Source organism: Pseudopipra pipra, chromosome 22 (genome assembly GCF_036250125.1).
Source record: "Pseudopipra pipra isolate bDixPip1 chromosome 22, bDixPip1.hap1, whole genome shotgun sequence".
Lineage (NCBI taxonomy): Eukaryota > Metazoa > Chordata > Aves > Passeriformes > Pipridae > Pseudopipra > Pseudopipra pipra.
Genome location: NC_087570.1, coordinates 968,085 through 995,362, shown reverse-complemented (window position 1 = coordinate 995,362; position 27,278 = coordinate 968,085). Strand labels below are relative to the sequence as shown.

The following is a 27,278-nucleotide window of genomic DNA, read 5'->3' as shown; positions in this document are numbered from 1 at the left end:
GAGCTGTGCCACATCCCACTGAAGGGATGGGAGCTTGCACAGGCAAGAGTAAGAGCATTCCAGGCTGGGGGAATGAGTTGGGACGAGGCATCAGTGAGCTGTCAGAAAATGTCAAGAATATTTCCTTTCACAACTGGAGCGGAGAGTCAGTGAACTATCCAGTGATAGCGGTCAGATGGTTCAGCGGGGGCCCTGGGAGCAGAAATGACTTGAAAGCTGGGTCTTTGAGCTAACAACACCATTACCCAACTGATGAATGGCCTCTGCTTCAAAAAGTCATTCATGGTGATCAAATGATGGTGTCCCACATACGGGATAATGGCTCTTCCCTGGAGTTTGTGAGGGTTTCAGTCTGAGCTGAACCCTTGAGTGGGAGCCCTCTCCTCACAATGACTGCTGGAGCTTTTCTCCTTATTAGCCCTGGAGGGAAAGGATAAAAAATCTATGGGATAAGAAAGCTGTGATAATAGAGTGATTGTCAGGCAGGCCTTGGAGCAGAGAGAACAGATTCTTTTAAAGGAATATTGCTGACAAGTGGACTTTGTCATCCAGAAAGTACTTGAGATTCACCACAAACAAGCGAGAAAAAGGCTCCATTTGGGCGGGGGGGGGGGGGGGGGGGGGAACGACACGACGACACAGAGCAGGGGGGCAAAAGAGAAGGTCAAGGAAAAGTCTGTTCCCAGTACAGACAGAGAGCACTGTTGAGCCTGGCCTGACTGGGCAGCTGGGTTACCAGGCAGCTGTCAGCAGCCTGACCCTCAGATCCTCTTTCCCAGGAGCTGCAGCATCCAAAAGCATCCGAAACCGATGTTTTGTGCATCTGGAGGGACAGCCTGGGGTTACCTTTGAACAATGAAGACTCAGCAAAGCAAAGATCAGACGTGCCTTTAGTAAGGACCAGTCCCCAGGCTGCTGAAACACCGAGTGTGTGTTGGTCAGACCCTGAGAACAGCCGGGTCACAGTCGTTTGTCACCCGTTAACGTGATGGGAGAACGACACCGAATAATCCCATCACCTGCAGTGACCTTGGAGAGGCGGCCTTAGGGGATGGGGAATGCTGAGAGTCCAGGGGCTGGGAGCGACGCTCCGTGCAAACACCTGCTTAAGACCAGTCACGAAGCAGCAAAACCCAGTGAAGCTAATGGGTTTTTCACTCCCAGGAAGCAGGGACGGACCCGGGATAGGCGCGGAAGGGAGCAGAGCGCTCCTCGGAGCGGGGATGTGCGGGGCACCGGCTGCGGGTGCGGGGTCCCTCGCCCCTCCCGGTGCCTCCGGGGCCGGCCCTCTCCCCCCCCAGCCCCTCCCCAGCCCTTCCCCGGTCCCGCCCCGATCCTTCCCCGCCCCTTGCCCGGTCCCTCCCCGGTCCCTCCCCTCGCCCGCCCCCGTCCCGTCCCGTCCCGTCCCGTCCCGCCGCCGCCGCGCTGGCTCCGAGGGGCGCGGGTAGGTGCGGGGCCGGGGGGTCGGGCCGGGGCGCTGCGGCGGGTTCGGGGACCGCGGGGAGAGACCGGGACAGGGACCGGGACCTGGACCGGGGCTCCGGGGGCTGGGCGGGCTGGGGCTCCGGGGGCCGGGAGCGGCTGTCGGGCGCCTTCCGGGACCGGCACCGGCGCTCCCCGCCCGCCCCGCACCTCCCGCGGGCAGCCGGGAACCGTCCTCCCGGGGCTCCCTCCCGGCTGCGGGGCGCGGGGCTCGGAGTCCTGCGGTGCCGGGGAGGTTTGGGCTCGTCCCGGGGCTGTGTCCCGCCGTGCTCCCGGCCCACGGGGAGCCCTGCCCGCTGCACCCCAGCGCGGGGCACGCGGGGATGGAAGCACCGAGGTACGGGGCTGGAGCCTCGGCAGCCTGTGCCCATGTGCCGCCGTGGGCAGTGTCATGGGGGGGTCGATGCCCTGCGTGGCCACCGACCCTCCACTCCAGCACCGAGAGCTGTGGATGCTGCAGCACCTGGAGCCTCTGGAATCGGGCCTGTTTATAAGCTTCATCCTCAGACAGGATGGGGTTAAGAGCAGAATGTGGCGCTTGCCTCATCCCAGGACACTTGGCAGACCTCTGGCCAAGAGGCCTGTGTCCTGCATCCGAGGACGAGAATGAGCAGCATCTCCATCAAATGAGCTGTTGTTAATGGGTCTGTGTTGTCCTTCTGCCAGTCATTGATGCAGGGAAATGCACGGTCCAGTCTTGGTTTGTTTCCTGGTCTGTGGCCTTTGAAAAGGAACAGCTTGGAGATGGCACACAATGGGGTCAGCTGAGGGCAATTAAACCATCGTGTCTCCTGAAATTATGCAACAGGGTGGGTGTAAAATGCATTTCGTGTTCCATGGGTGCACAGTTCCATAGGTGCACAGTCCCATAGGTGCACAGTGCGTGGGGTGGCACAGGAGAGGGTGAGTAAGCTTAGCCCTGGCCGAGGAGCTGGGGGCAGTCAGGCAGGTGTTTTTGTGGGCGGTGTGGAGCCGCTCCTCGGAGCAGCGAGGGGCAGGTACGAGCCTGGAGGAGCCCGGGGGTCACAGGGAGGCGCCGCCGGGGATTTCACAGCACGTCAGCCTGGGGGAGGTGGAATTCAGGAAGGGGAGGGCTGCCATGGTGGCTGGAGGCACCCCATTCCCGAAGGGGATTAAGGGGACACGGAGGTGTGGCAGCAGCAGCAGTGGGGCTCGGCGGGGCTCCAGGCCTGCCCGGCTGCTCGCTCAGGTCTGAGCCTGCCCGGTGCCTGCGGCACGGCCTGGCTGCTCCCACAGCCTGGCCACATCCTGCTCCCTCTGCAGGAGTGCCAGCCTGGGCCTGGCACCTGGGTGGCCCTGAGAGGTGCATGGGCAGTGAGAGCACCATGAGTGTGCCTGTACAGGCTCTGCCAGCACTCAGGGAAGGCACAGGCTGAGTCCTGTGCTGTCCTGAGGTTCCCCCTGGCTCAGCGTAAATTCCCACTGCCTTATGGAAGGTGTTCAGCTGTCTGTCTGTCTGTCTTCCTCAGCTCTCTGGTTCCCTGGGCTGCCGCCATGTCTCGGAGCCCCCCTGGCAGCTCTGTGGATGACAAGACCTTACTCCTGGAGTACCGATGCCACCCTGTGCGGCCGGAGCCCCCCAGCCTCGCCATTCCCCCCGGGAGGCACAGCTCCACCAGGGCACCCGACGCCGCCCCGCTCTCGGTGCTGGGCTCTCCCCCCTCGGCCGATCCCCGCCGCATCATCCTGAGCACGGACAGCCCGGCCGCGCTGAAGGTGGGAACCCAGCAGCTCATCCCCAAAAGCTTGGCTGTCTCCTCCAAGCCCAAGAACAGCCCCTCCCGACACCAGAGCTTCGCGGCGTCTGGGGCGAGCCGGGAGCCCCTGAGCCCCGACCCGAAGCGGGCAGTTGTCCCCATCATGTCCCTGGAGGCGGAGGATGAGGAGGATGGTGGAGGGGCCCTCAAGCGCAACCTGAGGAACATGTCGTACCGCGCGGCCATGAAGGGCCTGGGCGCGGAGCCGGAGCCGGCCAAGGCCGTCCCCTCGCTGAAGCCCCTGTCAGAGGAGGGCAGTGCCCTGCCCGACCGCAGCCCCGGCAGGAACAAGGTGGGTTTGGCACCCGCTGTCACCCCATTGCTGTCGGGCAGGGGTGGGGTCCCGCTTTCCTGGTGCTGTCAGGGGATCTGCCGGGTCTTTCTCCCACAGCTCTGGCCGGTCGTGGAGCTGGCAGGCCCTGCTGAGCCTGGTGACATGACTGCTGCCTTGGGAAGCTCCATGTCACCAGCAGGTGCTGCAGGTCCCTGGAGAGCTGGGAATAGCTGCCATGGCTCTCATGAGGAGTGGAGCTGGCTGCTCTGGGGCCACTTGGCAGGCGGCTGTGGGATGTTTGCAGGGTGGGGCTCAGGTGAGCAGCTCTAGTTGTACACAAACATGGGTGAAGCAGGTCTGGGGAAAGGGAGACTCCAGAGCAGGCAAAGTCCAGGTGCGAGGGAGATGTGACAGGCAGCGGTGTAACTACAGAGTGTGACCCTGATAACGCGAGGTGAAGGCTGAGTCACCTGGGGAAGGCAAACAGAGTTCAGACAAAAACCAGGCTGAAAGAACAGGGTGGTGTGGGCTGACTGGCACAGGTAACTGCCCCCGTTCCTGAAGGAGTTTTCCCAGGGACACAGAAGTGCAGTAACCACAGCATGTTCTCCTGTTCCCCTTGCAGAGAACCCTTGGGCGGAAGCGGGTGCAGAAGCGCGGCGGCTCATTCAAGGACCGTGAGTGCTGCGGGTCCCCTCTGCTCGTGGGGCTCTGGGCCCTGCTCAGCGAAGCAAATCCCTGCAAGGCCCTTTCCCATGTGTGCTGCTGCTTGTCCCTGGCCTGGGGCCATGGCTTTTGTGGAGCATTGCCGCCCTGCTTTCCCCCTCCTGGGGTGGATGACACTCCGGTGGCTGCCGTGCCTGCAGCTGGACCGCTCCCAGCTCGGTCCCAGGGAAAATGGGAGAGCTGCGTGCGGTGTCCTGGCTGCAGGAGGCTGCTGGGAGTGGGAGCTGCAGGGTAATCAGTGCTGTGCAAAGTCCAACCTCGGCAGGGAGGTGCCAGCCTGGGCTCGTGGCTGGCGGGGCGAGACAGCCGTGGCCGAAGGGAGGCTGTGGGCCGTGGCTGGGAGAGGCTGTCCTGACCTCGTGCCTCTTCCTCTGCAGAGCCCCGGCTGTATCAGGAGATCCGTGAGAGAGGGCTGAACTCTGTCAGCCATGAGTCAGACGAGGATTTGCGGGAGGAATCCATCCCAGAGGAGCCATCCCCTCTGGGTGCTGCTATCGTGGTGCAGAGCTACCGCCCGGCGCAGGTGACATGGAGCCAGCTCCCGGAGGTAGGGGCAGCAGCCCAGCCCCAGCCCAGAGGGGCTGAAAGCTGGGAGGGCATAATTCCACAGCTTTAGTCTTTGCAACAGGATGTTCTGGGCTGTCCAGCCCCAGCTGGGACATGCATGTTCTGCGTGTGTGATGGTGGGCAGTGCTGGTGGTGTGTGATGATGTGTGATGGTGTGGGGGGGTATGTGATGGTGTGGGGGGGTATGTGATGGTGTGGGGGGTCTGTGATGGTGTGGGGGGGTATGTGGTGGTGTGGGGGGGGTATGTGATGGTGTGGGGGGTATGTGATGGTGGGGGGGGGTCTGTGATGGTGTGGGGGGGTATGTGGTGGTGGGGGGGGGTATGTGATGGTGTGGGGGGGTATGTGATGGTGTGGGGGGGGTATGTGATGGTGGGGGGGGTATGTGATGGTGTGGGGGGGTATGTGATGGTGTGGGGGGGTATGTGATGGTGTGGGGGGGTATGTGATGGTGTGGGGGGGTATGTGATGGTGTGCTGAGTGACTGTGCGATGGGGTGGCTGGCAGAGCCCTGGACCGCACTAGAGGGCGTGCAAGGACCACCATTCCTGCTCATCTCAGCCTCTCTCCCGCAGGTTCTGGAAGCAGGCATCCTGCAGAGGATATGCCCCGAGGAGCGCAAGAGGCAGGAGGTGAGAGGAGCCTGGGACATGCTGGCAGGGCAGTGTAGACACCACAGGCTGTGGGATTGTGCCTGTGTCAGGGGTCAGCTCTGAGCAGGGCTGGGCTCAGCTCGAGTTCAGCTCAGTTCGTGGTGCTGCTGCTGCTTCCAACTACTCTGGGACTGGGTAGTGCTGGAAGGGCTTGCTGGGGAAACAGGCAGCTCCAGAGGATGCTGATGGGAAATAGCCACTGGAAGGGAAAACATCTTAAGTCATTGTTAATTTTTTCATTAATTTTTATTATTAATTGTTAATTTTGTCAGTGTAATAAGCTGTGGCTTATCAATGACTTGAGTATCATCCTAAAACACAATGAGGTTATTGGTGTTGGCCAGGCCATGCATGAGGTGATAAAAGGAACACACCGAACTGTTGGAGCCAAGTCATTTCCAGTGGCTTTGTGCCAACTGAACATAAATAAGATTTAGCACGTTTTAATTCCCTGCTTTGCTCAGTCAGTTTGTGCTGTTGCATCTGCCCTGCCCTGCCCTGTCCAGGCAATGTTCGAGATCATCACTTCTGAGTACTCCTACATGCACAGCCTGAGTGTCCTGGTGGGCCACTTCATGCGCTCGGAGGAGCTGAAGGAGACGATGACGCAGACGGAGCATCACCACCTCTTCTCCAACATCGGGGACATCCTGACGGTCAGCACGAGGCAAGTGGGGGCACGGCAGGGGCTGGGACCAGGCAGGCCTGGGGAGATCTCTGAGCTCCCTTTATTTGTCATGTGAAAACAACCATCCCTTGCGCTGTTGAGGGTGCTCCCTGGGAGCTGGGGAGCAAACACTTTGGGAGTGAGGGTTGAGAGAGCTGTGTCCGTGTGGCAGGGCAGCAGGAGGAGGATGCAGCAGCCCTGGGAATGGCTGCGGGGGCGTTGAGGCCTTGCAGCTTCCCAGTGGAGCAGAAACCAATCCTCATGGAGAGCTGGAGTGGAGGAGGGACCCTGTGCGGGAACAGAGGAAGTGCCTATGTCTGGGGAAGGTGTGGGTGTCTCAGCTGCTGGAGCTGACCTGCCAGAAGGGATCAGGGCCCCATCTCCACTGGGAAAACTGGGCAAAAGTTGCAGGGAGAACACCCAGTTTGTCTGGCCCTAAGGAGTCATGTAGTGAGGTTGTTTAAATTCTCTCCTCAGCTTCTTTGAAGACTTAGAGAAGCGCCACCAGGAAAACCTCCTGATGCCTGACATCAGTGACATAGTGGAAGAACACGCCTCGAACCACTTCAACCCCTACATCAGTTACTGCTCCAATGAAGTCTATCAGCAGAGGACACTGGATAAGCTGCTGTGAGTACAGGGCTTGGGCTGGCCAAGGAATTACCTCCCAGGGGCTCTGGGCTTCAGGGATTGCAAAGGTCGATAACTCGTGTGGCGCGTTAGGGACTCGTGTGGAGACTGTTCAGATCCTGCTGGTGCTACAGGTCAGGTCTGAGTCCACCGTTGGTACATCTGTGGATTTACCAGCTTTTGGTGGACTCACCATTTATCTTTGGGTGCTTTTCCACCACCCACTGAGGGATTGGACCCTCTTCCACCCAGCTGAGTGCTCTGAGCCCAGCAGAGTGACAGCAAGCACCAGAGACAGTGCCATCACTGCTCTGCATGGAGAGCTGCTGGAAAATCTTGATTATAGAAGAACAGAGTTAATGGATCTTTCTTGTTTCAGAACCACAAACCCCTTATTTAAAGAGACTCTGAAACAAATTGAAAGGAAACCAGAGTGTGGAGGCCTGCCAATGATCTCATTTCTCATTCTCCCCATGCAGAGGGTAACACGGCTCCCTCTGCTCTTAGATGTAAGTAGCCACATGGTGGCGTTGCTTGGTTCCTCTGAAGAGGTCACTGTTACTCCCTTCTTTGCTTTGTGGAGCCCAGGACAGCCTCTGCTTGGACTTCCATCACTTTGGGAGCTGAGGCCAGGATGCTGAGCCTGTATTCAGATTTAGATCCAGAGTGATCTCTTTCTTGGGGGTGTCAGATGTGCAGCCTAAAGCTCTGAGAATAACACTTCATGTCTTGGTGCCACTCACCTGAGTAACCTGAGGTTCTTTGTGCCATATCTGGGTTCCAGGGTGGGGTGGCACGAGTGTCCTGTTTGTTGAGTGGTCAGGCAGCCCCGGAAAGGAAAGCAGGTCTTGCATTCTTTATGGAAATCTGCTTTAAATGGCAAAGCTGTTGGAATGGGATATCCAGTAACTGCTCCCAGTCTGTGGTGGCTGCAGGGGTGAGGGCCAGGGGGCTGCTGGGGTGCCAGTCAGGCACTTATCAGGCATGAAAACCCCAGCAGGAACCAGGGTCGCAGCTCCCAGCACTGTTAAACCTTGCTCTGGCCACGTGCCTGTCCTGCTGCCAGGCTGACTGTCAGGAACGGCTCGAGCCCGTGTCAGACCCTGCAATCCCAGGGAAGCGGCTGCTGTGCCATTCCCTGGGGGGCAATGTCACTAAAGCACCTTGTCTTGGAATTCCAGACGGTCCGTCAGCAGACAAACGCACACACTGCAGCGTACGGAGCTGCCACCCGGGCTCTGAAGGCCATCAGCAAGGTGAGGCTGCCACATCTCCACCTGTCCTACTGCCAGCAAGCCTTCCAGTGTGCTGCTCCAACCCTGACATTCCAGCCTCTCAGTCTCCTCCCAGCATCGGTTCACTTGAGTCTCCTCTGCTCCAAAAAGCTGCTGGACGAACACCTCTTCTCCCTTCTCACCTTTTTCACCTGATCTTGCTTTTTCCTTTTCCTCGTCCTCTTTTCTTCTTTCCTCTTTGGCCCACGTTTGTCCTTCTCTTTGGTGTCATCATCTCCATGAATCTCCTCCTCTTGGAAGATCCCTCGAGGTGCCAGCAGACCAACCCCTGCTCGCCGAGGGCAGCGAGTGAAGCAGAGCCAAGTGTGGAGCACAGGAGCACTGTCTGTGCTCCTGGATCTCATCTCCCTCTGCTTTCCCATCCGATGGTCAGGCACAGAGGGCAATGGGCCACAGAGATTGTGGCCACCAGTGTGCCACTTCTGTCCCCCAGAAGCCCAGCCCTTGGCAGTGTGTTCCTGCTGCTCCTGGTCTGTCCCGCTCGCACATCCGAGCGGTGTCCTCCCCTCTGTCTGATTGTCCCTCCTCCTGCATTTACCTCCTCTCCTCAGATGATTGATTCCTGCTCTTCATGTTACTCCTTGGTGAAGCTTTATTTTGGTGCAGGTTCACTTTAGTCCTTCTCCAGGCAGAGCACATGTGGCATCTCTCTCTCCTGGAGAGCATCCCACTGCCTTTTCCCAAACCTGGCTTGAAGCCTGTGCCAGGATTTGGCTGTCTCTCCTGCTCAGGGAAGAGGGGCAGCCCGTGACCCTTGACCAGGAGCACTGGGACTGATGCAGCAGATGGATGGCCTCAGCATCCAGCCCTTCTCCACTTCCCTCGTGATGTTTTTCTCTTCCCAGCTGGTCAAGAGCTGCAACGAAGGAGCTCGGGCCATGGAGAGGACGGAGCAGATGTACACCCTGCAGAAACAGCTGGAATTTGGGAAGAAGAAGGTGAGCTCTTGTGGAAGTGGTGGCGGGAAGTCTTTTGGGGTGTGCTGTTCAGGGTGGTCAGGCCTGTCCTGGGAATCCTTCTGGGAAGCCTTGACTGGACTGTCGGATGCAGGCAGCTCTCTAAAGGGCTGTAGAAAAGCCATGACATTGTCACCTGCTGCTGCAGTTCAGGGGCTGTGCTGGAGCAGGCTGCACGGCTGCTCCGCTTCCAGGTGGCTCCTGGGAAGTCCTTTGGAAAAGGCGCTTAAAAACCATGTGGTGTGTCCATCCCAAGTGACCCCAGGCCACTGCAGGTTCAGTTCTTGGCTTGATTTTGCCAGCTGCTGGTGACAAGGGCAGTAAGTCAGCCTTCCCCTGGCCCTGTTTCAGCCCTTCCCGCTGATCTCCGCGTCCCGCTGGCTGCGGAAGCGGGGGGAGCTGCACCTGCTGCTCTCGGAGGAGGCGGGAATCTTCCGCCGCGGCGCCGGCCGGCTCTGCTACCTCTTCCTGTTCAACGACGTCCTGATCATCACCAAGAAGAAGAGGTAAGGCCGGGAGGAGGGACCTTCCTTACCCTGGAAAACAACTAGAGGATTAAATCTCCGTTTCCGGAGCAGCACACACCTGAGAAATGTGCGAGATATCCCATGTTTGACCTTTTTGAGGCATCCCTTGTCAGCCAGATGGGAAGTGCCTGGTCCCACTGCCCTTGGCTTTGCCTCTGTGCAAGTGCCCAGAGCCGTGTCCCACCCTGGGCATCAGCTCATGTCCCACCTGTGGCGGCTGCTCCAGCTGTGCTGCTGAGCCTCATCCACCGGGCTGGGAGCTGGGAGGGAGCTCAGACCCTGCACGGCTCTGGCGCTGATCCAGTCTGTGCCACAGTGAGGAGAACTACACGGTGATGAACTACGCCACGCTGGACCAGGTCACCGTGGAGAAGGTGGAGAGCGCGGATCCACCGTCCCCTGCTCCCGGGAAGGCCGGCGGGCACCTGCTCCGGGTGGTGCTGGAGAAGGACAGCGAGGGCCGGCGGGAGGAGATCGTGCTGTCGGCGGAGACACTGTGAGTGGAAAGCCTTCATCCTGCTGGGAATGTCCCAGCTGCTGCTGGCAGCAGGGATGCTGTCCCTAAGGCTTTCTCTGATATGGGCTTTCCCTCTGGCAGGAGTGACCGGGCCCGGTGGATTGCGGCGCTCATGCACCGAGAGAAGGAGAAGCCTGACACCACTCCCAAAGGAGGTACCACATACCTGGCTCTGCCAGGATTGCCTGTTACACTGGAGCCTTGCAGGCACAGGTTTCTGCCTCGTTCTCCGCTCCTGCTGGAAAAGGAGCTGATGGAGAGGAGAACTCCAGTACCATGCCTTGTTCCTCAGGAGTTGCCTCACATTAAGTTGTCAGCCACAATTAACCTTAAATACATTTCCTGGGAGGCACAGTGGAATTCCGGGAATTCGGCTGTTGTAAGAGGAGATCTGACAAGCTGGGAGGGACAAGGGGCAGGGACAGGAAGGGAGTGTGCCATGCTGGGGTGGGCAGCCGGGGGGGTCACAGCCGAGGAGGGGGCTGGCCACACGTGCCAGGCTGTGGCTCCTGGCCGTGCCTTCTCACTGGTCCCTGCTGTCCCCTGTCCTCCACAGAGCTGAGCCAGGTGGAGATCACCCGTGCCTACCTGGCCAAGGAGGCAGACGAGCTCTCCCTGCAGCAGGCAGATGTGGTCCTGGTGCTGGGGGGAGAGGACGGTGAGTGTCGGGAGTGCGGAGCTGCAGCCAGGACAGGCTGACCTTGGCAGAGCTGGGCGGGGGGAACCTCCAGTGATCCCCATGAACTGAGGCTGCAGCAATTGCAGAAGTTTTCAGGAAGTTGGTGCTGTGTCCCAGCAGGTGACAGTGGGCTCCAGGGGCTGACAGAGGTGGCACTGCCATGGGCAGCTGCTGCATTCGTTAGGGGTGACTCCTGTGTGCAGGCTGTGGCTGGAAGAGACCTCAGAAGTCAGAGAAATACACCCCAGAACAGGCAGTGAATCAGAAACCTCCTCCCCAGCCGAGCTTTCCCCAGATGCCTGTAGCTGGCAGCTCTGTGGGAAGGGGGTGGCGCGGCCCCATTCCATGTGCCGTGGTTCTTCCTCATCGCTGTCACCTGCTCTGTTCCCCTCCCAGGGTGGTGCTGGGGCGAGCGGCTCCGGGACGGGGAGCGGGGCTGGTTCCCCCAGAGCTGTGCCCGGCGCATCACGAGCCGCTCGGCCGTGGAGGGCAACGTGCGCCGGATGGAGCGGCTGCGCATCGAGACCGACGTGTAGGCTGAGAGCCAGAGGGACCCTCTGGGGACCGCTCAGGGACCTCCAAACCTCTGCAGACTGAGCCCGTGGCGAGAAAGGAGCAGAGAGCCTTTTGCCTGGAACTGTGTGTGTCTCGGGGGCAGATCTGATCCCCCAGGACTGGTCTCTGTACCGGCCGTGACAGCGGCTCCTTCACGTGGGACCCGGTGCCCGAGCACTGCTGGCACTGCAGACCCGGAACAGGCTCCGGGAGCAGCCAAGGAGTTGGCTCAGGCTGAAAAGGCTGTGGCTGTTCTGGGCTGTGTAAGGTGCCTGCACTGCCATCCCCGTCCCTGCTGTCACCTGGGCCAGTGCCCGCTGGCAGCAGCTGCACTGCTGGCATGGGGAGAGCTGTGTCAGGGGAGAGCACACCCCAACCAGGAATTTTTACAGCTTAAATCTATGCCCAGCTTATTCCTCGACCCAGTTTTCCCTCCTGCTGCTATTTTATTTTTTTTCTTCCCTCCCTATAATTCTTGGTCCCTTTGGGCACAGCCATGACCTCCACAGGTGAGGTGATGGTAAATTACTGGATGCCAGAGTTGTTCCCATGGAGTCAGCTCTGGGGCCAGGAATGGGATGCTCCAGCCAGAGGGGGAAGCAGGGGCCTGACAAGAAGCAATGCTGCAGCTCCCACCTGCCTTTCCCTCCTCCCAAGGCGGGGAGGGGGCTCTGGCAGGGGCTCAGCCGTGCTCAGCCCTCCCACCCCATGCAGGGGACATGGCAGCTACAATTTCGGGGTGAGATGGCCCCACACACTGCCAGCTTTGGGCAGCATTGATGTAATGTCTATTCTGATCAAACTGTTAAAGGATTAATTGGGGTAACAATAAATTCGTGGATCCCACTGAACAGCGTGTTCCCTGTTAGTGGGGACTGGTGTCCCTGAGCACAGCTCCGTGTCACTTCCAAGGAGCCAGATTTGTCCTACTATGAGCCCTAAAAAGAAGCCTCATTCTGCTGGTGGCATCACTGCGGCCTCTGCATGTTCTCAAATATATATGTGCATCTCAGGAAACACCCTCCAGAGCCCCTGACTAACAGTCTGCTGTCACCTGGAGCAGGTTTCAGGTGTATTTATTTGACTGAGACAAGTTAAATGGAAACTCAGCCATGCTTTCTGTTTGTTTCCCTTAACTGTGGAGAAATAAACATTTTTCATCAGTGCTAAATTAGAGGAGATACGATCCAAAGAGAGACAGAGCATGAAAAGAGGAAACAAACAATTTGTATTAAGAAATATGAACAGGAAAAAAACACATTATATAAAAATACAGGTACAGGGTTGCTGTGGTCCCATGCTCAGACACATGGTTTGCTCTGAGCTTCCAGGAGTCATGGAGCTGCAGCTCAGCTTCATGCTGGAGCAGGACGGGATGGATCCATCCCCACACTTAAGACTGTTTCCATGTTCTCCTGGAGCAAGGCCATTAAGGCAGTGTTTTTTCTCCTCCTGCACTGGGGGAGCTGGTGCTGGTTCCCAACCAGCCAAGGCCATCACTAGAACCTTCCTCCAACGCCCCGGGCACTTCAAGGCAAAGGGAACCCAAGGGGTGATGGTCTGGAGAATTGGCAGCACGACTGGCAGGACTGATCTGGGGGCATTTGGCACATGGACAAAATGTTCCTACTCCCTGGTTATCCATCATCCAACATCCAACCTTAACAACACGATTTTGGTCCTTCACTACATACTTATATTGACACCATTTCTTCACAAGAATGATACCTAATGCAAAAAATACTGTTAAGGAAGAAATAAAATAAGAAAGGAATTAGCCCAAAATTACAAGTTATATACAGCTTAAAATAAATTCCATCAGGAAAAGAAACAATTCTTTTATTATTTTCAGTTGGCCCCTGTGGGAATAATTTAAAGGCCAAGTGCCTGGGCAGGGCTGTGCTGCAGCTGCCACAGTGGGGATGGGGTGGGATGGGATGGGACAGGGCTGTCCCTCCCCTCTGCAGAGCCAGGGTTCCTCTGACAGTGTTGGCTCTCGGGCTTCCCCTGCCCAAGAGCTTTGTGCAAACAGACAGAGGGGCTCAGGGGCTGGGGGAGCCCTGGCCAGGGTGATGGTGTTGGAGCAGTGGCATTGGAGTGGTGGCATTCCCTGCTGCTTCAGGTGGCAGCCAAAGCCTTGCCATGACTCCATACCCATCACCAAGCCAGGAGCCAGCTGCTTTTCCTGCCTCTATCCATTCCCAGCCCCTGGCTATGACTCAGGGTCCAAGGCTGAGGGAGGACACTCCCATAGGGACGTGCATTGACCAGGTGGTGCAAGTGCTTTGTCTCCACACAGTATCTTTGATTACCACACTTAAGCTTCCTCTTTGGTGGAGTAGGTGACACGGGCAGCTCCATGGGCTGATAAACCCCTGGCATAATAAACAGGCTCCAGCACAGCCTGCACTGTGGGCAAGGAGCCCAACGTGTTCCCCCACAGCAAATAGTTATCTACAGTAAAACAACACTGCAAATTCAAATTTAAAAAATAATTCAAGTGAGGCAGTACACCCACAGGAGGCCCAAGCCCAGGAGAGCCGGGCAGGGTCAGCCATCAGTCCTGACAACGCTGTGGTCCAGCTTCCCATAAATATTGGTGCATAAATACCTGATTTGGCCCACAATTTCAGCCCCCTCCCCAAGCCCAGCACCCAGAAGATGAAGGTCAGCAATGTGTCACGAGCTGCCAAAGTCCACTGTCCCCCGACCAGAACTGATTCCTTCTGAACTGGTCCCTCTGGTCTCTGGCTGAAGGCCTGCACTGGTGTTGGCACCCGTGTCCTCACGGCCAGCCCGTGCTGGCGCAGTGAACTGGTTATACTGGGCGCTGCAGCCTCGCTCAGTCAACCCCAAAGGCAGCAGCTGGGGCTGTGAGGAGACGAAAGCTGCTCATGCAGCTCATAAATGAGTTCCTTAACAGGTCATTGGCTTCTTCAGGTGGCTGCTTGGTCCCACTGGGGGAGCAATCCCGGGAGCAGGATCTAGTGCTCAGCCAGCCAGAGCCCCTCCAGGGGTGGTGGTGACCTGGTGGGTGCCAGGGACTGTGTGGCTGGAAGGGAAATGGGACAGGTCAGTCCTCGCTGCCCCTCCGAGCACGGGCACCACGTCCCAGAGGTTTTGCAGAGGGATTCCCCCCCAGGCACAGCCAGTGGCTCTCCTGACACCTGCATTTACCTTCCCTGCACGTGGGTCCCGTGTGGCCGTCCAGGCAGAGGCACTGCCCGTTCCGAGCGTTGCAGTAGGAGCTGCTGGGGGCACACTGGCAGGTCAGGTGGCAGTCAGGGCCGAAGTGGGTGGGCCGGCAGTCTGCAGAGGGCACAGAGGTGCTCAGGCCTGAGCCTGTGGCAGCAGCCAAGCAGGAATGCTCAGACCTTTCCCGGGATGCAGCAGGCAGAGCTTGCAGGGGAGGCTGGGAGCAGAACAGGGCTGAGAGCTTTTTGCCCTCCCCCTGCCAGCCTGCACTTGAGCTCTGGTGACATGGAACATCAGGGTACCCCCAGAAAAACAAGGTGTTCCTTCTGTGTTTCATCCTCAGCCTTTTGATCTAATAACAAGGAGGCTGAACGAGTGTTTGTGTTCAGGTCTGGCTACAAACAGAGGCTGGAGAGGTGAGTGCTGCTATTCAGGTGCCCTCTTGCTCTATGAGGGGACACACCCCAGAATAAAAACTCCTTCCATGAGGACTGAGCTCTAACAAAAGGGGATTTGCATTCATTTTAAGACAGAGTTTCGAGCACACAGTGCCCTCCCTCCCCTGCCCCTGTGTGGCTCAGCTCACCTGCAGTGCACGTGGGGCCGGTTTTCCCGGGCGGGCACAGGCACTGCCCCGTGGCCGGGTCACAGGGCACGTCACCAGCACAGTCACAGAGCCGCTGGCACCCCTCGCCGTACGTTCCTTCCTTGCAGCCTGTTGGAGAGGAGGGATAGAGCAGCTGCCCTCGGGCTCGCCCCTCGGGGTGCCCTGGGAAGCAGGAGGGTGGGTAGGTGGTACCTGCGTGGCATCGCTCCCCGCGGAGCCCGGCAGGGCACCGGCAGCGGCCGCTGGCCGGGTCACAGCCGGCCCCGTGCTCACAGTCACAGCGCTCCCGGCAGCCCACTCCATGGAAACCCGCGGGACAACCTGGGATGGAGACAGCTCATTAGAGGGCAGGCGGGTGGAACGGAGCCAAGCTGCAGCAGAGCCCCGGGGGCCCAGCAGAGAGAAGCAGTGAGCTTTTCTCCTCGAGAGGCGCCCGCGGTCACAGAGCAGCACGTTCAGCTCTGCAGTGTTTGCTCAGTGCCCAGCGCCCCTGGGCAGTGGGGACGTGTGTGCCCAGCTGCCTTGGGATGGCACCGCTGCGCCTGTGGGGTCGTGCAGAGGTCAGAAGCAGGGTTTGCTGAGAACTCCAGTGGAAAAGGAAGAGCCCATGGTGTCTCAGACCCGTGTCCCACGGACCTGCTCTCTGGATGAGCTTTATGGAACCATAAAGCCGCAGGTGTCCCCGCTGCCCAAAGCCGCAGGTGTCCCCGCTGTCCCACTCACTGTGCTCGCACAGGGGCCCGTAGTGCCCCGCGGGGCAGTGGCAGGTCCCCGTCCCCGGGTCGCAGGTGCCGTTGTGCAGGCAGGGGCACTGGAGCTGGCAGTCGGCACCGAACCTTCCAGGTGGGCATTCTGCAGGGGAGAGGGAGAGGCAGCGCTGCTCAGCAGCCCCACTCCTGCACTTCAGAGAGCCGTGATAAGGCACTACAGGCACAGGTGGGAAAACAGAAACTGGACCCAGTACGGAACAGACGGAGCAAGCTCTGCAGTTCCTGGTTGGTGCAGGACGATCAGTCCAGGTCAGGTTTACCTAACTCACAGAATTTCCCCGTCCATCCAGGTGCACACGAACAGGAGCCATCGGCTGCATCACAGAGGCCCCCGTTGTGGCAGGAGCAGGTCTGCTGGCAGCCCACCCCATAGCGGTGCTTCTCACAGCCTGCGGGACAAGAGGCAGTGGTGGTGGGCACAGGGACCACGAGCACAGATCTCAGGGCAAGGCAATCCGTTCCCACTCAGGACCTTTCCCAACCCGCTGCCTGCAGCTCCTGCTCGTCCTGAGGCACGAGCCCATGGCTGGTGGTTACCTTGCTCACAGGTGGGCCCAGCTCTGCCGGGTGGGCAAACACAGTCCCCGGTGACGGGGTGACAGGGAGCGCCGGCCCCACAGGAGCACAGCCCCGCACAGTCCTGCCCATAGCGGCCAGCGGGACATCCTGCAGGAGGAAAACCTTGGTCAGGCCAAAGCAGGGCTGGCAGGTGGGAAGTGGGAGAGCTCCCAGCGCTCCCCTCCCCCTGAGGAGGCTCCCACGCCTCCCACCCCTCCGGCTGAGCCGGCACTCACCGATGCCGCAGTCGGCGCCGATGTAGCCGGGCGGGCAGTGGCACATCCCCGTGGCAGGGTCACACCGGGCCCCGTTCTTGCACTGGCACGGCCTCTCACAGTCACGGCCGTACCACCCAGGGGAGCACTCTGGGGGGAGAAGAAACAGCGGCCTCTGCGTCTAAAAGTACAGCTCGAGGTCCAGACATCCTGGGAAAACCCACAGGTGTGTTGGTACGGCTGCTTCCCCAGAGAGGAGGCAGAGAGCTCTGCTGGGAGCGGGTCTGTGCCAGGCTGGCACTGTCCTTGGAGCTCTGATCCACTCTGTCACACAGAGCAGCTCCAAAGCACCCACAGCTGAACAAGCTGCAGGAGCTCACACACACACACACACACACACACATACATCACTCACAGCACCAGGACTTTGGGATGGGACAACCTGCAAAAGGGACACAGAGGGACCGGAGCAGGACTCACCCAGCTGGCAGGAGGGGCCATGGAAGCCGGGGGCACAGACACAGGCACCGGTGACCGGGTGACATTCCTGGGTGGCTCCAGAACACTGGCAGATCTGAGCACAGCCCTCTCCGAAGGTTCCAGGCAGGCAGGCTGTTAGGAGAGGGGGCACCAAGGTGGTCAGGAGCTATCCCACCCCTCTGTGCAAGGCTTTTCTTTTTTTTTTTTTTATTTTTAGTCAGGATTTAGGGAGCTTTTTATGACAGCAAAAGTTCTCTGCCACCCAAAAAGCAAAGGGACCCACATGCAAAAGCTTCCCTGACTCCAGGAAAGACTTGGATTTAAAGGAAAACCAAGTACTTAAAGGTATTAGATGCTGTTTTCTGTGCCAGCCCTACCTGCCCTCGCATTTCCGCAAACTCCACACACGGACACAGCAAATCCAGCCCTGTCCTCTGGGTAAGGAATGTGCTCACATGCCTCTGTCTCTTCCAGACTTGCTCATACTCACAGGAGCTCATTTTAATACTGATTTACTGCTAATCCTCTGGATAAATACCCAGCTCTGATTTCCCATTTGGCTCCCTCTGCCCTGCTAACATTCCGCAGGCATGCACCCAGCTGCCAGACTGGGAGTTGCTCCTTGGCACAGCTCTCGCTCTTTTTCCCCCCTGTATTTTCTGTAGGAATTGCTTGACCCGTCACGTTCCCAGAGCCTGTCAGCAGAGCTGTGAGAGGATCCCTGCCATCTCCAGAGCCTGTCAGCAGAGCTGTGAGAGGATCCCTGCCATCTCCAGAGCCTGTCAGCAGAGCTGTGAGAGGATCCCTGCCATCTCCAGAGCCTGTCAGCAGAGCTGTGAGAGGATCCCTGCCGTCTCCGTACATTTTTCACATCCAGAGCCGGTCAGTCCCGGGGGGCAGCCGCACTGGCCGGTGACGTGGTGGCAGGGCACTCCCAGGGGACAGGTGCAGCGGCTGGCACAGTTCTTCCCAAAGGAACCTGGCAGGCAGGCTGTGGGAAAACAAACATTGAGATGTGAGCCTCCTGCCTGGGTCTTAAGTTATGGTTAATGCCTGAAAGGCATCAGAGCCCCAGGGGCAGCCCCAGTGCTCGCCCACAGTGCCGAGCCAGCCTGGCAGCACCTTGTGTCACAGCCTCAAAATGTTTTACCACAATTTGTAATTCTTATTAAAAATGAAGCTTCCCTCCCCCCCCAGACTCTGTAGGAGCCTCAGTTTCCCTGGGTTCCCCCTGCCCAGAGATGTTCCTCACCCTTCTCACAGCGCCGGCCTCTCCAGCCACGGGGGCAGTCACAAGCGCCGGTGATGTGGTGGCACGAGACACTGTCCCCACAGTCACAGAGCTCCTCACAGCGTGCCCCAAACCGCCCCTCTGGACAAGCTTCAGGGATGAAAATGGGAGAGAGGACAAGTTACACCCAAAAAAGGTGCCATGGGAGCTTTTTGCCAGCAGTGTCTGTAGGCACACACCTCACTGTGTGCTCACACAGGCAGCTTGAAATACAGCCTTGGACAAGGACAGGACTCCAGCTTGGGTTTTTTAAAAATTGATATAATTTCTTCATCTGGGGTGGGTTTTTTCATTAATTTATATTGAAAGAAATTCTAGAACTGCTTATCACTGCCTGGTGCTGAGGGACCTTGCTGCTGGGGGCTGTAGGTGTGGGGACGCTGGGAGGGGACACTGTGCCTTGGGATGTGGCAGGATCCAGTGAGGTGAGTTGTGTGGCCAAGCCTCAGCTGTCAGGCAAGCTGTTTCCAGCCTCCTGATGGGAAAAACATTCCCAGAAAGAAACCTGAGAGTGGCTGGTGGCAGCTCCCTTGTGCCAGACTTCAGCTGGCAAGTGCTGGCACCGAACTTTACACCCAGATATAAGGATGTGCCAAGAGATATCGTGACTCCTGAAAGGGAAGAAGCTTGTGGGCGTGTTCTTGGTGTGCTGATACGTGATGAAGTCCCTGTTGCTGCTCTGAAGGCCAAGAGCCTTTTCAACACTTCCTCATTGGAAGGGGATTGCCAGGGGGTGTGTGTCACCTCTAGGGATACAGCAGGCACGGGAACCACCGAGGGACTGATGTAATGATCTACTGGGACTTGGGACCAAAGCCAGGCCCTGAGGGTCAGTGTGAAACAGGGACACATGGAAGGAAGAATGGAAAGGAAATGATCCTCTGTTGCCCTTATAATAAATGGGAGAGAGGAAGATCCTCACTTGGCACTTAGGTTTCACCACGGAGGATTGTTGTCCTGCCTTCAGCCCCACTTGGAACTGATGCCTGGGGGTCTGGGCCCTTGGGAACCCCATCCCTCTCCCACCAGCTGCTGTGCAGCCTCTGTGTGTGCACCACCACTTTCAGGACAGCCTCCAGAGGAAAGGAACTAGACAGGGTTGGAACTGGAGGATCTTTAAGGTCCCTTCCAACCCCAACCGCTCTGTGATTCCATGGAAGGAGAAAGCACAGTAGCGGGCAAAACCAGGGCACCTGACAGCTCTCTGCAGTGCTGAAATTGGAATTTTATGTCTTTGCTTAAGCCCTTCCTGGCCCCCAGACCCTCCCTGTGCAGCACTGGGTGCCGACACAGCCGTCGATGCCCACGGCCAGGCCCCCCGTCCCCACTTACGGCTCTCGCACTTGTCCCCCGTCCAGCCGGGCTGGCAGAGGCACTGCCCCGTCCGGCGCTCACACAGCCCCCCGTGCTGGCACTCACAGCGCTGCTGGCAGTCGGCCCCGTGCTGGCCCTGGGCACAGGCTGGCACAGGGGCACAGGGTGAGACACTGTCCTGTACCCACCGCCCCAGCTCCCACCGCTCCAGCACCCACCACCCCACTCACACGCACCGCCAGCCCCTTGCACCCCACCCCTGGCCCTCGGAGCAAAACCAGCCCAGACCAGGACACGTTTGCCCCGGGGCTGATTTCCTGGCTGCTCCTCACCCAGCTCGCAGGCCAGCCCGGTCCAGCCCGTGGGGCAAGTACAGACCCCCGTGGCCGGGTCACACGTGCCGCCGTTCTGGCAGAGGCAGCGCTGGAGGCAGTTCTTCCCAAAGGAACCCGCCGGGCAGGCTGAGGGAAAAGGAGGACAAACATGCCAGTCAGGGCACAGCTCAAGGCAGGCAGAACACTGCAGCAGCTGCCAGAGCCATGGGTGGATGGCCTGGTACAAACCAACACCGTTATTGCTGCAGTGAGAGGAGCCCATGACCCCCCTGAGGCTGCTCAGCTGCCCACAGGATGACATTTGGCAAGAGGCAGTGGCATTCCACCCCAGGAATGGCACTCCACCCACCCCAGGGAATGGCATCCCTACACAGGCTGGCAGGGGAAGAGGCTGGGTTGGGAAGCATTACCTTGCTGGCACGTGGGTCCCATCCAGCCGGCAGCGCAGAGGCAGCGGCCGCTGACGTGGCTGCAGGTGGCATTGTTGAAGCAGTGGCAGGTCTGGCTGCAGTTCTGGCCATACCTGTTCTCCTGGCACGCTGAGGGGGAGCAGAGCAGGCAGGACTGTGAGGCAGCAGGTGGGAATTACAGCAGCCAAGCTCCTGCCAACCATCCCAGGGGCTGGGAGAGGACCCAGCGCTGGTGCTCGGCTGCTGTGTGAGGTGGTCTTATGGTGCTAAGGAGAACTAATGTGTCCTACAGGCGATGACACCCTGACACTGTTATCATCAGAGTTACATCCTTTTAATCTATTTAGAAGTAGTTTTGCTGAATGCCCAAGCCCTCATTGCATCCAACCACAGTGTGCTCAGCCAGAGCCTCCCAGTCTGAATCCAAATACTCCTCTGCCATGCAGAATTAAACTGCACCCAGAGAAAATCACAGATGGGGAACGGTCACCCAAACCTCTGGTTCCCATGACCTGGCAGCAAAGGCACAGCACTGGCTCCAGAGTGCCCGTGGAGGGCAGCTCTGCCTCTCTCCATCCCACCCCAGCACAGAGGGGGTGCCTGGCCGCAGACACCCACCCTGGCCACAGCGGGGGCCGGTCCAGCCGGGGGGACACTGGCACTGGCCCGTCACAGGGTCACAGTGGGCACCGTTCAGGCAGTCACAGCTCTGCCGACACTCCAGTCCGTAAAATCCATCGGGACAGGCTGTGGAAAACAAAGGAGAAATCCTCACAAAACGACTATAGAGAGCTGGAAACCTCCCCGCAGAAAAGGTGCTTCTTGGCGGCCTTTTGGCTGATATAAGGCTGCACTGGTGTGATGGTCACTGTGAAGGGCTCCCTCCTGGCTCCATCCAGGGCAGCAGATATTAGATCTATATCCACTCTGGACATTCCAGGTACAGGACAGAGCTGTGGTGGATCAGGAGACGAATGCCATGAGGTTCCTGACCACCAAGAGACTGTACAGGCTGGTCGTGGGATCCCTGCACCAGGGACCCTTCCAAGAGGCTGTTCCAAGATCCTGTGTGCAACATGTACACACAGGGACCAGGGCAGCTGTGCATCCACTGCATTCCCTCCTTTTTTCATTTTGTTAGTTTTTTTTTTTTTTTTCCCTAGCCATTTTCCCTCCAGAATTAAAAGCAGAGACAGCAGCTTAAGGACATGTGGTTCACCCCATGACCATCCTGATGGATTCCCTTTGCTGTAACAGGATAGTAAAGTCAGACAGGGAGCACCAACCCTGTGGGATGGAGGTGTGGGCTGTGGTCCCCAGGTGCAGGTACTCACTGTGCTCACAGAATGTTCCTCTCCAGCCTGGGCTGCAAGTGCAGGCCCCGCTGACATGGTCACAGGCTGCCCCGTTCTCACACTGACACTGGTGCCGACAGCTCAGCCCAAACCATCCTTCTGGGCACTCTGGAAAGCAGAAGGAAATGAGACTGAGGAGCCTGTCCTTTCCAGGGTCCCAGGGAAGCTATGCTAGGGCAGGGGACCAGGTTCTGAACGGAGTAAGAGTATCTGGCAGCTGCTTTTTTACAACGACCAGCGGGTTCTACCCTGCCCCTTACAGATATGTACCCACATCACCCCACCACCCTCAGCACAGAGCCAGTCTGGCATCAGGACTGGGAGGGCATCACAGCCCGGGCATGGGGACTGGGGTGGACCAATGCCTGTCCCTGGAGCACATCTGCAGCAGCTGGCTGGGTGTAAGGGCGCAGGGGCAGCACTCACTGTGCTCGCAGTGGCCGCCCGTGTACCCGGCGTCGCAGAGGCACTGCCCGGTCTCGGCGCTGCAGCTGCCATCACTGTTGCTGCAGTTGCAGGTGTGGGCACAGTCGGGGCCCCAGCGCCCCACGTCACAGGCTGGAACACAGGAGGGACCCCATCACTTGTGTGCCCCACCTGCTCGGCCCCCACGAGAGCACAGAGTGGGCACAGCACTGCCTTCCCGTCCCTCACAACGTTCCCTTGGGCACAAACAGCTGGAGGTCCCTGGGCAGAGAGCCCAGGGGGACAGCGAGGGCGGGTGCTACGTTGGCTCACATTTGATGTGAATTCACTCTGCCAACTGGCCTCCTGCACAAAGGCCAGAGGCACCAGCTGGACAGAGCAGAGAAAAGGAAAGGATTCCAGAGAGATTTCCCTGGCAGAGGCAGAGCACAAGGATGAGAATAGAGCAATGACAACACAGATTGGCACAGCAGGTCAGTGTGGTCCAGGAGTGATGCTGTACCTCTCTGACAGTTGTGCCCCATCCAGCCAGGTGGGCAGCTGCACATCCCCGTCACTGGATGACAATGTCCCTCGTTCCCACAGCTGCAGCTCAGCTGGCAGTCAGAGCCAAACCAGCCTGGAGGACACACTGCCAAGGGAAACAGGGACTGAGTGCAGATGGCTGCTGGAACCCCATCCTGACAGACCTGAGGGCACCGTGGTGCTTGGGCAGAGCCGCAGGCACTGACACTGGCACTCTGAGCACGGGTGCTCAGCTCTGGGCTGGACAGGACAGGGGACTCATCTGCCTCCCTTTCTGCTGATGTAGAAAGAACCCCTGTGGAGATGGGACTAGAGGGACCTTAAGGGAAGCCTTGGGGCCCGTGCCCCAAGGAATGAGGTGACAGAGATGTGCCCAGTGCTCAGCCTGCTCTGCTGAGCGTGGCAGTGCCCAGTCCATTGCTGGGTGCTCTGCTCGCTGGAGCAGGTGCTCCAGGTCCACCGAAATAGCCCTCATCGCAGCTGGAGATGGACATCCCAGCTGAGGGACCTGCTGCAGCCCACACTCACCGTCCTGGCAGCGCTGGCCAGTGTAGCCGGGCGGGCACACACAGGCTCCTGTGGCGGGGTCACAGCGGGCGGCGTTGGCGCAGTCGGGGCAGATCTCCTGGCAGCCCGGCCCCCAGTGACCCTCAGGGCAGGCTGGAGCACGGGCAGAGAGAGGGGAGCATTAGGATAAGAGCCCAGGTGGGGGCTGTTTTCTGGGTTTTCTGGGTTTCCTTTCTCCTTCACGCAAGACATGGACTTTTGTTCAGTAACACATGGCTACCAGCGAGCGCAGTGTGGCTTTGCTTGTTCCACAAACAGTGTGCAAGCCCTTGGTAAGTGCTATTCTGAGCTCACTCCAGGACTTCCATCCCAATTTTGGATTTGCATCCACTCGTGGGGAGCTCCAAGGGCTTCTCTCTGGGAAATGGTGTTGCTGGCACAGGGTCCCTGCAGCTGCTGTCACACCATGGACAGCACGTCAGTGCTCCCAGACCTGCTGTGAGCTGCACAGGAGGAGCAAAAGGCTAAGAACTGCTAAAACCAGGGCAAGAATCCTTCTCCAACTGCTCCTAAGCTGCTCCAGGGCCTGGAAAAAAAGGCAGCTCGAAATGTATGGTAAGCACTGTGCACGTGTGGTTTTACTGCTCAGCCAAACCCTTCGGAGCAGGACATCTATATGTGACTAATGCCTTCCAGCTGCTGTAATAATGTACAATCATGAAAAAGCTTTTAATTTTGGATTCTCTAGTTTTCCAGCAGCTAAGGAGTAATCTGGTGAAGGCAATTAAAAACACACATTGGTAAAGGAAGATTCCTCTCCTATGTTAAGGACTGCAACAACTGAAAATATCTTCATCCTTTTCATTGTGCTTCCCTCGGCTTCGACAGCGGAGCAGAGCTGGTCCAGGCTGTTGTTTAGAACTTACCATCAAAAGCTGCACTTTCTCTAATTTTCCATGAAGATTATTCTAATTGCACTGCGTATTTTTGAAACTAACTTTAGCAGAAGCAAAATATCAGCTCTACACCTGAATCCCTCCCTCAGCACGTCCGCTCTGCTCACCTTGGCCGCAGTCGTGTCCCATCCAGCCGGGCGGGCAGTGGCACTGCCCCGTGCTCTGGTCACAGGGAGCTCCTCCACAGGCACAGGGCCACCTGCAGCCCGCCCCAAACGTCCCCTGGGGGCACTCTGCAGGGAGAACAGCAGGGTGAGAACTGCCCCCCCCACCCGAGATGCCCCAGAGGTTTTTACCAACCCGGCCCCACAGCTCGAAGGAGTCTGCAGGGAATAGCCCAGCTGTGAGAGGTTCCCACACTGCCAGGGAGGACCGTCCCCGTGATTTAGTGGGCATGGTGGGGCTCGGTCAAAGGCTGGACTTGACAATCTTGGAGGTCTCCAATCTGTGGACAGGACTCTGCAAAATAATGACTTCCCAAGCCACTCTGTTCTCTCTGGGCTGGGGTGCAGAACATGGAGAGGGGAGCCCCAAACTGAACCACCTCTGACTTTTGTAAGATCCTGTGAGGGCTTTTACCTCCCCACCTGAATGTCTACAGGATCTGGGCACCAGAGGTAGCCAGGTTTGCAGCAGGACACTGATGTAAAGGAAAGAAGAAGGAGCATCCTCATCCATATGAGGAATAGGCACTTTTCCTTCCCTCTTGTGTCCCGTGACACAATTTAGCAGCCAGGTAGTGACGTGCAGACCGAGGGGCTCAGACCCAAAGATCCTTCAGTCCTCTCTGAGGCTCCCCCAAGAGCTCCACTCTCACCAAAGCCAATGTTCTGTAAGGCTTCAGCAGAGGCAAACACACCGGCACAAACCAGGGAGGAAACGCACACCAGCGCCTCGACTTCCAGTGACACAGTGGAGGTTTTGTTATTCCTCCTCTTTGCTAATTGATGGCAGATGTTTGTCTTCACCCTTTAATAATTTCCAGATCCCAACAACAGCCAACAGCCTACTATTTCTATACAAATATTTGTGTTATTTCCTGTGACTCCCCCCTACAGGCTTTAGCTCCTTTCTTACTCTTTTTAAAAATATCCCAAGCGGGAGCGCCCAGCCCGCCAAGGCGCCGGGGGCTCTGGGGGCTCCGGGGGCTCCGGGGGCCACAGTGTCCCACCACAGGGGGCTCAGGGCTGCCAGACCCTGCCAGGGACACAGCCCTGCAGGAGCTGCTGCCTTCTCTCCTCCTATGGAGCTCTGGTAGCACTTGCATTGGGATTTTTGTGACTGTTTGCAGCTCTCGTTCTGACCAACAGCCCATGTTCTGTGGGAGATGGGGCTCTGCACCATCACCCTGTGCTGGCAGATTAATGAGGCTCACAGTTCTGATTTCTGGGCTGGGGTGATGGAGTGTTTGGTTAAACAGCAGTTAGTGCAGCAACTCCCAAGATGTTTGAATCCAAATCCAGATTCTGGCCACCACCAGCCTCTCCATGCAGTGTCTTCTACTGCAATCTGTCTTCAAGTGTGGACTTCGAGAGTCCAACTTTTTGCATTTTCTGTGGGACCCAACCAGCTGAAGTGGATTCAGGAGGATCCAGCCCCACAAGAGCAGGAGGAGGTTGATTTTTCAATCTCTGCTCCTCTCTGTGGTTGGCAAAAGTCATTCTTTTCCAAGCACTGTGTTCATGTTTTGTAATCACCTCGTGCCAATGACTCACTGCCTTTAGGTTCACTCAAAGCACCTTTGTCTGAACAAAGTCAAGCACTCTAAAACCCCATGTGCAGAGCTGCCCTGCATGGCCCTGCCTTACCTTGGTCACAGTTCTCCCCATGGTACCCTGGGGGACACTCCTTCTGGCACTCTCCAGTGACAGGGTCACAGGACACTCCTGGGGAGCAGCCACACTTCTTCTTGCAGCCATCCCCATAGTAGCCAGGGTCACAGCCTGCGAGCAGCCACAGTTCAAGAGAAAGGTCTGGAATTACTCCTTGCCCGGGCAGAGCTGCAGCCCCAGGTGCTGAGCACCCTCCTGAGCTCCACCACCAGCAGTTACAGGTGTCCCCACCCCACACAGGTCCTGGTGACAGCTGGACGTGACCAAGTGTGAGCAAGGTGTGCTCCCAAGGGAACGAGAGGTGAGACAGCCCGGGAGGGCGGAAAGCAAGCAGAGCTTTTCCCCCAAAAAAACAAATGCGGGAGCAAGAGGCTGCGGGAGGAGGAAGGGGGATGCTCCAGGAACACCCCGGGGCACTCACTGGTCTCACAGCGCTCGCCACGATAGCCGGGCTTGCAGTGGCAGGAGCCGTCCCTCCTGTCGCAGTCCCGCGTGTGGGGCTGCACACACCGGCACTCCTCCGAGCAGCCCGCGCCGAACGCCCACCTGGGACAGGCTGGAGGGAGGGAAAAGCCGGTCAGAGACCCAGGGCAAGGCACAGAAACCGCCTCCCAGGGACGGCCCTTCCCAGGGAGGGCGCCCAGGAAGGCTGGGATGGAGGACAGCGAGGATGAGGACAGCCTTACCCAAGTGGCAGTACCGGCCGTACAAGCCAGGATCGCACAGGCAGGCTCCGTAAATCCGATGGCAGCGACCCCGGTTGGCACAGTTGCACTTTTTCCTGCATTGTTTCCCAAAAAATCCTTTAGGGCACCCTAGTAATAGAGAGAGATTTCCTGGGAAGATGAGCCAGTTTCAGATGGACATTTGGCTTCCAGTAGAAAAACACACCAGAACCAGAGCTGTGTGAGGCCAGGGATGCACCAGGGCAAGGGATGCAGGCAGGGTGAGACGACCAGATTCCCTGTATCTGCTCAAAACCAGCTGGCCCTGTGCAGTGTCACAGGGGATGCCACTTGCTGCCAGTCCCTGCATTGCTTCCAGGGCACCCATCAGCTCTGCACTCAGCAGTTACTGTGCTGCTGGGCCAGAAATAACCCACCCACAGGGCTCAGAGGGGTCAAGGCTTTTCTGTGTGAGAAAGTAACCCATGAGGTTGCTCCTATTGATAAGCCACAGTGATATTTGCACTATTA

The 27,278-nt window shown here is 58.1% G+C and overlaps 2 protein-coding genes and 1 long non-coding RNA gene across 5 annotated transcripts in view; 2 read left to right on the top strand and 1 right to left on the bottom strand.

The window, feature by feature from the left end:
• The first annotated feature begins 1,380 nt into the window (after positions 1-1,380).
• ARHGEF16 (Rho guanine nucleotide exchange factor 16) lies at positions 1,381-12,157 on the top strand. 2 transcript variants are annotated; one of them, XM_064678354.1, is made up of 15 exons: positions 1,381-1,444; positions 2,973-3,552; positions 4,160-4,211; positions 4,638-4,807; positions 5,403-5,459; positions 5,987-6,147; positions 6,625-6,777; positions 7,157-7,286; positions 7,959-8,033; positions 8,918-9,010; positions 9,380-9,534; positions 9,872-10,051; positions 10,154-10,227; positions 10,629-10,730; positions 11,148-12,157. In XM_064678354.1, the coding sequence occupies exons 2-15, from the start codon at positions 2,998-3,000 to the stop codon at positions 11,285-11,287; spliced, it is 2,097 nt and encodes a 698-aa protein (XP_064534424.1). In that variant the 5' UTR covers positions 1,381-1,444; positions 2,973-2,997; the 3' UTR covers positions 11,288-12,157. The 2 variants fall into 2 exon arrangements, with proteins under 2 accessions (XP_064534424.1, XP_064534425.1); XM_064678355.1 differs by lacking the exon at positions 1,381-1,444 and adding an exon at positions 1,709-2,291.
• Positions 12,158-12,513: 356 nt separating this feature from the next.
• MEGF6 (multiple EGF like domains 6) overlaps positions 12,514-27,278 on the bottom strand; it is a 73,146-nt gene continuing 58,381 nt past the window's right edge. For both annotated transcript variants that reach the window (XM_064678350.1, XM_064678351.1), the window contains 23 exons: positions 26,769-26,897; positions 26,504-26,638; positions 26,059-26,193; positions 24,358-24,483; positions 23,316-23,447; positions 22,765-22,893; positions 22,263-22,394; positions 21,816-21,944; positions 21,100-21,228; positions 20,482-20,610; positions 20,069-20,197; positions 19,755-19,883; positions 18,384-18,512; positions 17,994-18,122; positions 17,132-17,263; positions 16,673-16,801; positions 16,416-16,544; positions 16,139-16,267; positions 15,832-15,960; positions 15,301-15,429; positions 15,088-15,216; positions 14,484-14,615; positions 12,514-14,358 (listed from right to left, as the gene is read on the bottom strand). In XM_064678350.1, the coding sequence (XP_064534420.1) occupies positions 14,291-14,358; positions 14,484-14,615; positions 15,088-15,216; positions 15,301-15,429; positions 15,832-15,960; positions 16,139-16,267; positions 16,416-16,544; positions 16,673-16,801; positions 17,132-17,263; positions 17,994-18,122; positions 18,384-18,512; positions 19,755-19,883; positions 20,069-20,197; positions 20,482-20,610; positions 21,100-21,228; positions 21,816-21,944; positions 22,263-22,394; positions 22,765-22,893; positions 23,316-23,447; positions 24,358-24,483; positions 26,059-26,193; positions 26,504-26,638; positions 26,769-26,897 (2,927 nt within the window). In that variant the 3' untranslated portion in view covers positions 12,514-14,290. The remainder of the gene's footprint in view (positions 14,359-14,483; positions 14,616-15,087; positions 15,217-15,300; positions 15,430-15,831; positions 15,961-16,138; positions 16,268-16,415; positions 16,545-16,672; positions 16,802-17,131; positions 17,264-17,993; positions 18,123-18,383; positions 18,513-19,754; positions 19,884-20,068; positions 20,198-20,481; positions 20,611-21,099; positions 21,229-21,815; positions 21,945-22,262; positions 22,395-22,764; positions 22,894-23,315; positions 23,448-24,357; positions 24,484-26,058; positions 26,194-26,503; positions 26,639-26,768; positions 26,898-27,278) is intronic.
• Positions 17,262-18,650, top strand: LOC135425766 (uncharacterized). Its single transcript, XR_010435742.1, has 2 exons — positions 17,262-18,013; positions 18,329-18,650. It is a non-coding gene; the product is annotated as an uncharacterized LOC135425766 (long non-coding RNA).